At 40.1% G+C, this 12,128-nt stretch overlaps 1 protein-coding gene across 2 annotated transcripts in view; it reads left to right on the top strand.

The window, feature by feature from the left end:
* pxdn (peroxidasin) overlaps positions 1-12,128 on the top strand; it is an 84,118-nt gene that overhangs the window by 58,835 nt on the left and 13,155 nt on the right. For both annotated transcript variants that reach the window (XM_084742239.1, XM_084742238.1), the window contains 3 exons: positions 2,348-2,505; positions 9,587-10,593; positions 10,776-11,272. In XM_084742239.1, coding sequence (XP_084598365.1) covers positions 2,348-2,505; positions 9,587-10,593; positions 10,776-11,272 — 1,662 coding nt within the window. The remainder of the gene's footprint in view (positions 1-2,347; positions 2,506-9,586; positions 10,594-10,775; positions 11,273-12,128) is intronic.

The raw sequence follows: 12,128 nt of genomic DNA, 5'->3' as shown, positions 1-12,128 counted from the left end.
GGCTGCTCCTTTGATGCTCATTGCGTGGACAGTAGTTCCAGTGTCATGTGACCTGACATTTGCGGTTCAGACACTACTGATCAATTTCATGCAGCTCCTTATATACTTTATATATACAATTTCTATACTTGTTACATTGAAATAAATTTGATGTTTCATTCTACTTTAGAAATGTAAATGTCTCTTCTTTTGCTAGAGACGGCAACTGAGCAGATGAGAGCACCATTTGCAACAATATTATGTCATTAGTTCTTTTGCATTTGGGCTAATTGAAACATTTTGCTCCGTACAGATTCAGTCCAGAGCTACGTGCTCATGGGGCCTGAGTTAGAATACAAATAGCCGGTCTCACATCATCTTGGCGCATGATTTGCATGTTCTAAGTCTGAGTCAGAGCCTTCAGGGAAAGAGTGTGGCCATTCAGAAGGGCTGCTAATATCACTGCACTTTCCTGTTTCAGTGGACAAAGTTTTCAGTTTTAAAGTTTCAGATCCCAATCCTCCAGTAGGAGACGGCGCCTCAGGACAGTTACTCTGACAGCTGCAGTCAATATCTGTGAATGCTTGTTAACAGCTTTTCATTATCTTTACCAGTCACCCCTTTTTTTTATCAGAGCATCAATATAATTACTTTCAGGATGATAAAGAAATGATTGTGGGAGAAGAAATCTTTGTTTATCCAGTGAAGTTTTCATTGCACTCTGTCACTGTAAGAGATGTAGGTGGTTTCGATATAGCTCATAAGTGTTTCCATCCTGTTGAATGATGTTGTTAGCAGTCATGTTTTTCTTGGCACGCACACACACACACACACACACACACACACACACACACTCTTCCCACACATGCACAAATACGGTGCACAAACACACACATGAAGAAGAGAAATGCACACGTGAACACACAGTGGTAACCTAAATTGAGATGAGGGGATTTCCAGCTCTCTGTAATGACAATCACAGATCAAGACGCAGCCTCCTCCTTGGCTGATGGCACTCTTTGAACATGGTTTGGATATAATAATAAAAACAGAATGACATCGGAGAATGAGGGCAGAAAAATGAGTAAGCCTTGTTGCTTTGATCATAAAGCACGGTGGCTGTGTTGCTGCTGAGTTTGTCTGCTGATGGCAGCAAATATTCATTTTTGAAACAAAGTGTACGCTCAGCTTTTTCAACTGATCAAAACTAAAGTGATTAAGGTAGCAATTTTCCCCACATGAATGCAATTGTAATAATTAATCAAATTAAATTGATCACCAGCTATTTTGATAATCCGTTAATCAGGTTGAGTAATTTTTTAAAGAAAAAATCTGATTGAAAATTCCCAGATTTCAGTTTCTTTAATGTGAATATTTTCTGGTTTCTTTATTCCTCTATGACAGTGAACTGGATTTAATCAAGTTGTAAGTAAAACAAGACATTTTATGATGTCATCTTATGCTTTAGGAAACACTGATCAACATTTTTCCCCCTTTTCTGACATTCTAAAACAAACAGAAAATAATGAACCAATTAATCAACTATGAAAATAATCATTAGTAGGCGGAAGAAATGTGCTATTAACTCCAGGAAAAATGTATCTATAAATCTAATGCATAATATTGTGTTGGACTAATATCATAAAACACAGAATGATAAAGTTTATTACACTATGATGCAGTTATAGAACAGATATTTATATAATTCTACATGTAGGTTCTGTGTTCATTTAATTTGTATTGTTGCTCACCAGAATTCCAATAAAAAGCTGTGTAACATGTTTTCCATGTTTCCACATGTTAATGTTTCATTGGCTTACAGTTGCATTATGTCATAATTTAATTTTATCTGCAAAATGAGACAATTTTTGTTTTACATCCTGGACCGGGATGAACACCTGTGGATCTGGCACGTGGCTTGATGGTCTCCCGCCCGTAGGTCTCACTCCAGCCGAGCTTTAAATCCTGGAGATGAATTCATGTTTTAGAAAAGTAGCTTGAGGTGATAATAAAGCCGTCCAGTGATCTTCAAGAGGGAGTGAAACCAGGAAAACAAGCTCAGTGGTGGGCTTGTGATCCAGCTCATGAGTGAAATGATGATGTTTGTGCATGTTTTGGGTTTTTATCCTTGTTCAAACTCTATGACCTGCTCAAACTGCAACAAAACTGCCTGCTTTTCCTGCCTGTCAGCACAAAGGGAAAAAAGTAACAAGAAGAATGACATTTGAGCGTGACGTTTTAAATTGGTCTTGCCTTTTTCCCCTTTTCTCTACACATAACATCGTATTAATTGTTCCTTCTCCTTCATCACTCTTTCACTCTCTCCCACCTCCCTTACACCCTATCTCTCTATCCCTCATCCCTCCAGTCAGCCTCGTACCCCAGGAGAGTTGCTGGCTCTTTTCCGGTATCCACGGGACCCCTACACGGTGGAGCAGGCGCGTGCCGGGGAGATCTTCGAGCAGACTCTTCTGCTCATCCAGAGCCACGTCAACCAGGGTCTCATGGTGGACACCAATGGAACAGGTGAGGCTGAGAACCAAATAATGCCATGCTGCACTTCAGTACCTTTGTTACTTCATACCTGATCACATCTCTCACTGTGCAAATGTATGAAAAAGGCCCCAGGCATCACATCTGCAGTGTAAAATGTGGCTGACCACACCGACGCATAAAAACTGATTAAATTAAGCTGAATCGTAAAAGAGTCTCAAAGCAAAAACTATAAAAGTAAATTTCCTTTTTGTAGTGTAATTTACTTAATAACTATTGTGAGAGAAACCCTCTAACCCTCCAACTGTAGATGAGTTTTTTGGTGCCTGTTGGGTGTGAACACTGGCAGGTAAACCAACCAAGTTGGTCAACAAGGACCTGCTCTTTTGTTTCACTTACAGTAAGTTCACAGTTATGTGAACTTAATACCATCATTATGTGCTTAATCTACTTCAAATATTATTTAGCAATCTGACAGCTCAAAATAATGACTGTGAAGTATTTATTTTTATTCACGTTACTTTTACGAAATTGGCAAATTTTATTACATTTTTTATTATGGTTGCTTGTATAGAGTCTAATACTTTACTAATACTGTACTTAGTGGGTGACACCAGTGAGGTTACAGGGGTCTGCAACCTTTATGATCAAAAGAGCCACTTTTGGCCAAAAAAAAAAACAGAAAAAAAATCTGTCTGGAGCCACAACTATTAAATTTTCTCTTTTCCCTGAAGACTTCTTTGGTTTGGCATCCATAGCCGTCTCAACTGTCAAACTTTAAAGGACCCCACCGAGCCATAGACACACACTATGGCTTACATTTTAGTCGACAAAATATTAACACTTTTTTTTTAATCTGGTGTATAGGATATATATTTTTACAGTTGGCAAATGTAAGAATTGCTGTACACTGTAAAAAACAAATTAGTTGAGCTGCCTTAAAATTTCAAGGCAGCGTTGTGCAATAGATTAGAGTTTTTAGCCCAACTCAAACTCTTATGTTTTGAAATAGAGTGTAAAAAGTTTTGCCAACCTATAGTCTTCTTCTTCTTAAGATAAACTTGAAGTTTGAAGTTTTAGAAACTGTTTATTACAAATTTGTAACCATGATTCAGTTTCACTTAAATCACTTTCGGTTTAGTTAATTTGACTTAAAAAAGGACAGTATGCAATGACATTTACATTTTTAAGAAATAAAAACACGATTGCACGAGAATTAGTGAGACACTAATTTCCATCTGTAGTCCTACATATAACAAGTAGGCACAATAAATAGAATTTAATGTGCAATACAGACTACAGTAAATGCAGGTGCCTAACATAATAAAAGTAGTAAGTACACACTGCCCAGTGCAAAATACAGTATGAAATGCACAGTAGTTCCCTTATAAAGTGAGCAGGTTAGCAGTGCAGATGTCTTACATTCTAAAAACACTCTATGGTCAAAATACAATATGAAACATAAAATAACTACATTTTTGGGACGATTCTAAAACTCAAAGATTTAGGTTTATCTAAAGAAGAAAAGTAAATTCACACAGTATCAATCACAACCAAATATTAGTAGTTGGTTAAACTCTCAAAGAGTTTGAGGTGGGCTCAGAACTCAAATCTATTGCATTATGTTACAAATTTTGAGTTGTCTCAAATTTTTCATACACCTACAACAATGATAAATGAAAATGACAATGTTAAAGAAATGACTAACAGTCATTTCTATAGTAAGTATTTTGCTAAAGTCACAGGGAACCACTGGAGAGAGACTCAAAAACCCCCAAGTCTGCACAAACCAAACATTTCCAACAAAAGCTGTTGTGTAGCTGTGACCTGCTTCCTGTATCACATGACTATATATGATAATGATGTTGCATCTTCTCTCCTGTGTCTGATGACTCTGTAAGTGAAGAAAGCCAAGCACTGCTGCTTTCTGTAAGGGTGTGAACAACCTTGACGGGCCTGTGGAAGTCTGCTTCTCCCTGGTTTACTTGTGTTGCAGGGTGGAGCCTTTGGCACAGCGCTGCTGTTAATTATGCTGTATTCATAGCATGGGGAATAACCACTGGAACAACTCAATGCTTGGAGGAAATGATTAATAGGTGTTCATACATTTGAAACAGTCTGACTTCATCAAGGCAAAATGGTTTTCATCTTGTTTTCTGTGCGCTCGAGTTGCTCCTGACAATAGAAGTGGAAATTACAAATTACTTTTCTAATTCAAATCACTCTTTGTCCAGTTGAGCTCTGAGATTTGTCATCACTGACTGTGAAGTTATTTTCACTGTTTTCCCTAAACAAAGCAGCCGCATTGCAGTTCAGATGCACCAGGTCTTTCCCCTGAAAGTCAATGAATCAAACCGTTGCTGTTTGTTTTGTCAGTCAGTGTGCGTTAGAATAAAAGCTTACAAAAAAACACAAGGGGGATCATGAATATACTTCTATGTTAGCTGGCACACGTGCTAAAAAAGGGTCCATGTGGCAACATGTTCTTGGTGGATAACTGATGAGAGGTGAAACCTGAGTGGCACATTTCAGCTTTTGTTATTTTGCTGAGTCATTGTTCCCAAAGTAATACAACTGCAAGATCACCACAGGGGCAGTGTGATGCCGGCGAGTGCTCCATGGTGCACTGGGATTTTATACCCGAATTCTGAAGAGGACACACACTTATAGTTCTTCTGAATGTGTGGATAGGTAAAGAAAAATAGGACTATTGGTTCCTGTTTTTCAGTTCAGTGCCGCATTAAACCCACATATCAGCCTCATGAGTCTGAGTTGAGAACAGCCCTGAAATGCCTGACAGTAAATGAACGCATCACTGTTCTACGACAGAAAGCGAACACATCATCGTTCACACAGCCCAACGTTCAGCACTGAATCAGCAACACGTTCGCTCTCTTGCTAGTCCAAACTGTCACATTCAGCTCAGTACAAAACTGGCCTATGCTTGCATTGCATTTGGTGTAATATGCACAAGGCATAGGGTTAATAACTCAGCAGCCAATTATTTATGACTCAGTTATCAGAATATGTTAGTTTGTGTTTCTTTCACTCTTTTAATATGCTTTTAACAAGGATGTAACATACTATGAATCCCAGTCGATGACGATGGCGCTTCAGGATGGTAGATTTCAATTCACTTTGCAAATTTTGGTTGCATGCATTGAACACCTTTACATGTTATTCATGTTCACAGTTTTAAGACATGCTGAATGATCACATCTTAGGAAGAGGCTAGAATTTCACTCACACACTGTATACTAAGAATCTAAAGTCGTGTCCTGTCATGGGGTGTAATTACAAATGTTTTCTCTGATGAAAATAAAATATATTTTTCTATTCTGAGGAGACTTCAGATAAGCTTTAAATATACACAGGGGTATAAAAGCTCAGATCAGTTTACATCATCTGCCCATTGTTTACATGTGTAGTGCTTTTGGCTAAGATTTTTATTTTATTTTATTTTTATTTTTATTTTACTGCCTTTTGTTTCATTGCCTTGTTTGTTTTCTTTGATCAAACTTTTTTTTTCTTCTTCCCCTTTTCTTTTCTAATCTCTTTCTATATTAATATTTCTCTTATTGTTACATTTTTCTGTGAACACCAACCTGCCAGTGGGACTAGAGATGGAAATTAGCCTTGGCTACAATCTCAAACATATTTACATGGAAATGTTCATTAAAATGTATGTCCCATTTTTAAAAAAAATAAATAAATAAATCTCAAATTTAAACAGGCTGTAGGCGAGGAAGACTACTGTTGGTGCTTAATACACAGAGTGTGATCCAATCACATGTCTACATACAAATCAAATAAATCACATTCTTACACATCCTCCTAACACAGATATAGATGGATGAATGAATGATTGAAAATTATTTATTTCAAGCATGTTAAAGAAAAATAAAACAATGGAAATAACTGAAAAAAGCAATAAAAAACAAACAGAAATATCAATAAAGTTCAATAAACAATAAACCTATGCAATATACCAATACCAATTCTATATATATCCAATACAATTCATAACAAATAACCTTATTCAGTGTGCAGCCCAAGTGTCCACACGGTGTTAGTAAAATAAAACTTAAACAGATAACACATATCCTGCTTAAAAAAGTTTTTTGTACATCTTTTTAAATTGATAAAGGTTTGTACTTTGATTTAGCTCCAGTTCAAAACCATTCCATAAATTTACCCCACAGTCTGACATGGCCAAACTTTTCATTGTTGTACGAACACTGACTTCCTTAAAATTAAGCTGTCCTCTCAAATTAGAAATAGATTATTTTTTGCTTAGATGCATATTTTGTACAAACTGCCTTTATATTTATTGATCATCTTAGTAACATTTGTTTCGACAGGTGTAATTTTTTCCCCACGACCCTCGAGGATAAGTGGGTAGAGCTAAGGGACGTATGGAAATGTCATTTTCTTGTGGAATATGCGGCACATTCCACTAACTGTTTTGCTGTCTGGCTGTGGATTCAGCAAGAAGCTCCCGTCCAGTTTCCTAAGCAAAGTCTCATGCAGCCAGTAATTCAATTCTCAACCCTTCGATGAATTACCATGTTATTGTGAGCAACATTTGGCTGTGGATAGGCCCTCCATCTGTATGCCATTTTCTCTTAAGCATGGCCTGAGGCGTGGAGACGTAATCATGGAGCAGTTGACGAGGAGCCCATAAACAGTTTTATTAGCACTGTGTCACACCACACAACACTTAACCTACAATCACCGTCGAGAACAGGACAAATTGGAAGATGGTTTGTGTTTGTATACAGATTGTCTCAATTAGGTGTGTGTGGGGAGATTGAGAGAGCATAGGTTGATTTGGATGTTTATATGTATAAACATCTGTCTTTGTTTGCATTCACATATGCATTGAAAAATGTCCAGTGGACCATGGAAGAAACTGGAGCACCGTGTGTTTGACTTTATGGTGCATGAAAGTATTCATTGTAGTGGAGGTTTAAATTTAACAGCACAAAGGTCAAATTGTCTGGCTGGGAACAAGTCTGTGTTTTGAGGAATGATGTCTCGTATGTGGTACTTTGGAAAAATTAACTTTCAAAGAACAGATTTATAAGGCAAAATTAGAAAACTAATCGCATGTAGAAGGGAGACATTGAGGTGAAAGTCGGTGTTGGTGGAAAACGAGAGGTCGGGAAAGAGAAATAGAGCTCTGTGAAATATGAACAAAGACAGAGAGAGAGACAGTGTTTTCATTACTTATGCCAACAACCAAGTGTTCATTGTTGCACTGGCCCCAAACCAAGCTAACAGAGAGAGTTCTGCCCGTCAGCAGAAACAAACGTGCTGTTTTTATTGTATCTCTATTTCATCTGGGAGGGCAGCACCACAGATCCCCCCGCTCTCCTCCCTGAATTCACACTTCCAAACCCGCACCGATGCTGTGTGTAAAAGTGAGAGAATGTGGGAAGCTGGTGGCAGGTGATGCCATTCAGACAGGAAGTCTCGCCTAACCCTCACTGAGGTTGGCCGCACGCGCTTAACACTTTGTCTCGTGCGCAACCGTGCAACCCACGCTGCCAACGCACACATGCACGCTGATATGCTGCGTGTCGGAGCTTCCACAGAGACGCTCTTCACATATCAAAGCGAGTCAGGGCAGGTTAGTGAATTACTGCTACCTGTGCCCTCAGGACAGGAGTTTCTTTCCACCCTCAGAGCCAACAGCGCTGAATGTGTCTACTATAAAATATATTTGATACATGTATGTGAATCATTAGCAGACACTGGGTTACTGTTTGCCCTGACTGATTGCTTGCTTTACTTCAAGTACTGTATTTAATAGGACGGCACAATTAATTGCAATTGTGTCGCAATATGGCTAAGTGCAAATCACATATCACATAATCACAATTTCAAGGTTTTTTTCAAGTAAAAATGAAAATTGTATCACAAAAATCAGTCCAGGATTTCACAGGCTGTTTTGTGGATTGGCCTAATTTCCCGATTTGCCTGATTTCATGGCAGCTTTTCTCAAAAAAAAAAAAATTGAGATGCATGTTGCAGTGTTTTAAGGCTTTTTTGGCGATTAAATTGCAAAAGAAAGTTGCGATTTTTATATATATAATTTATTACAATCAAAGGCAGCTTGTTCCAGAAAGAACAAAACGGCACTCTGTTCTGTGTAACCTCACCAAAAAGGCAAGTACAAGTGCAAAAATTCAGTACAACAAAATATGCTTCATTTGTAGATGAAGAAGTTTGTTTTACAGTTCTAGACTAGAAACATGAAGAGGCAACGTGGCAGCATCACGACAGACTCCCTGCAGCGTCTGTAGATATAAATGGCTCATTCGAAGCCAAAACTGGCCCCCGATTGGATGCTGGGTGGCCGTCTGATCATTTTCTAATTTTAAAATAAATGGATTGGTCTGACTGGGTTTGCCAAGGAAGGAGAGCCGGCGGTGCCGGTTTTGCATGATGGGATAAATGATGGTGTTCGTAACAGAGGAAGCTGATGTTTGTGTGATGGCCTTTCAGGGTGAGCTCTGCACCAGAAGATAACCGCTAGCTGAAGAGGAGCAAAAGTTAAGCAAAAACAAAGATTATTCTGATCCCATAAATGTTGTGTTCCATACTAAAAGAGCTATGTTTATGATTTGTGTTTATGAATCGTTCCAATGTTTCAGCGACTGCTCGATGGAAGGCGTTCCAGATGTTTAATGTTGTATGAACTCTTTCAAACGTCGCCAAGGCATTTACAATTAACACGCAGCTTCAGTTTTTAAATCCAGTAAAATATCTGATTTATCTGTCAGTCCTTACACCAAGTTAATTGAATTAATAAGTCAGTTAATTTGAAAATAAGGAATTTAAAAGAGAAATGTCTGTCATGTTTATTGTATCTGATAATATATTGACTGGCCCCAGGCCTCCTGTCATTTTGCAACAGGGGCCCCAAAGCAAGTTGAGTGTCCCTGTACTAAGGTCATGAAAAAACAACCCCTCTTATTTTCAGATGATGAATTATGAATCTGACACACCAGACCAGAGTTAGGCTCAGACCTGGGAGGGTGAAGGGGATTTTTTTGTTTGTTGTGTATCCAGACTGTTGATCTGTTGAATTTGTGTTGCTTTCCTGCAGCCTTTCGCTACAACGACCTGGTGTCCCCTCACTTCCTGGATGTGATCGCCAATCTATCCGGCTGCACGGCCCACCGCCGCTTCAATAACTGCTCTGACATCTGCTTCCACCAGAAGTACCGCAGCCACGATGGCACCTGCAACAACCTGCAGCACCCTATGTGGGGCGCCTCGCTCACCGCCTTCGAACGACTCCTGAAGTCAGTCTATGATAACGGCTTTAACCTGCCGAGAGGAGCCACTGAGCGGCTGCATAATGGATACAGGTTACCTCTGCCAAGGCTGGTGTCTACCACCATGATCGGAACGGAAACCATCACCCCTGACGACCGATACACTCACATGCTGATGCAGTGGGGTCAGTTCCTAGACCACGACTTGGACTCAACAGTGGCGGCCCTCAGCCAGTCACGCTTCTCTGACGGCCAGCTGTGCACTCAAGTCTGCACCAATGACCCACCGTGCTTCCCAATCCAGTTCCCGCCCAACGACCCGCGGCAGCTGCGAAGTGGCGCCCGCTGCATGTTCTTTGTGCGATCTAGCCCTGTGTGCGGCAGCGGGATGACGTCTCTTCTCATGAACAGCGTGTATCCAAGAGAGCAGATCAACCAGCTGACCTCTTACATTGATGCTTCGAACGTCTATGGCAGCTCGCGACACGAATCTGAGGAGATCCGTGATTTGGCCAGCCAAAGGGGGCTCCTCCGGCAGGGTATCATCCAGCGAACAGGGAAGCCGCTTCTGCCATTCGCAACTGGACCACCAACTGAGTGCATGAGGGATGAAAATGAGAGTCCAATCCCGTGTTTCTTAGCTGGGGATCACCGTGCCAATGAGCAGCTCGGGCTGACCGCCATGCACACGGTGTGGTTCAGGGAGCACAACCGGATCGCCACAGAGCTACTGAGGCTGAACCCCCACTGGGACGGGGACACCATCTACCACGAGGCCAGGAAGATAGTGGGGGCCCAGATGCAGCACATCACCTACAGTCACTGGTTGCCAAAGGTAACATCTGTCAGCTTCAGGTTCATGTTCCCTTGTTATGATGCTAATTCTCTTTTCTAACATCTGTTTTTCCTGATTATTCTCAAGGTAAAAACAAAAAGCAATGCCTTAATATTGTTTCTATGGCAACAGTCATAAGGACGATGATAAGTAGGAGTGACATTCCTTTTCTCATCTCCTAGATCCTGGGTGAGGCAGGCATGAAGATGATGGGGCTGTACACGGGTTACGACCCCAACATCAATGCTGGCATCCTCAGCGCTTTCGCCACCGCTGCTTTCCGATTCGGGCACACCCTCATCAACCCGATACTCTACAGGCTGGACGAGGACTTCCAGCCTATACCCCAGGGACACATCTCTCTACACCGGGCCTTCTTCTCCCCCTTCCGCATCGTGAATGAGGGCGGCATCGACCCGCTCCTCCGCGGGCTCTTCGGCGTCGCTGGTAAAATGCGCGTTTCCACACAGCTGCTGAACACCGAGCTGACAGAGAGGCTGTTCTCCATGGCTCACGCTGTGGCTCTGGACCTGGCTGCCATGAATATACAGAGAGGAAGGGATCATGGGATACCTCCGTACAATGATTACAGGACCTTCTGTAACCTGACCTCGGCTCAGACCTTTGATGACTTGAGGAATGAAATTAAGAATCCTAATGTCAGGGAGAGAATCCAGAGGTAATTATACATTCAGGATGATTGTTCATTTTTCATTTTTAGATATTTTTTTTTAATTTGGTTTAAGAGCAGTATGCAACAAATGGAGGTAATATACAGAAGAATCTTGGTTTAACAGGAAGCTTGTGTTACATAATAATTCTGGATATATTGAGAAATCGGACTCTTACTCACTTAGTTGACGTCTCATAGAGAGGCGTGATCAGACTTTTTCACTCGGCGGCCCAAGTGGGTACTGACCTATTTTAATTTTTTTTTTTTATGTTTTATGTTTTATCAAATTGAAAAAGTATTCATTTCAAACTCATTCAATTACAAAAGAGAGAGAGTTATGTCACCTCTGTCAACTCTGCAAGATGGAAAATCTGACAGAGTTGGCGTCTTAGACAGCTGGCAAAATGTTATTTTTTTCATTTCACAGCTTAGTCAGGGTGAGTAGCCTTTTTATTTTTTAAAGTTCTCTTAATGCTTATAAAAGTACACATTTTTAAACCATAATTCTTATTTAGCAGGGCTGCATAGTTGACATGTTAGTGTTGAAACACATCTGATAGACGATTATTTAATGACTTTATCAAAAAAAAAACAAAAAAAAAACTTGTGAGTGCTTGAGCAGTATTCCTGCCTTTTTTGAAACCAGTAAGTGAGACAGGGGTCCTCAGGGTATAGCTACCCATTTGCACGCCTGATTAAATCATGTTTTTGTAAAAATCTAACAGAGTGGATGGAAATCTGGGGGTGCAACTTTAAAGGGCCATTTTCATAAAAACTATTTTTTTAAAACAAAGATTTAAACAAGTTTAGACATTAAAAATATTAAAGCAAACCAAAACATCTTATAAATTACACAAATTCA

Source organism: Lutjanus erythropterus, chromosome 18 (assembly GCF_056507025.1).
Source record: "Lutjanus erythropterus isolate fLutEry1 chromosome 18, fLutEry1.hap2, whole genome shotgun sequence".
In the NCBI taxonomy this organism is placed as follows: domain Eukaryota; kingdom Metazoa; phylum Chordata; class Actinopteri; order Lutjaniformes; family Lutjanidae; genus Lutjanus; species Lutjanus erythropterus.
The sequence above is the reverse complement of the archived record's forward strand: the minus strand, read 5'-3'. Positions and strand labels throughout refer to the sequence as shown.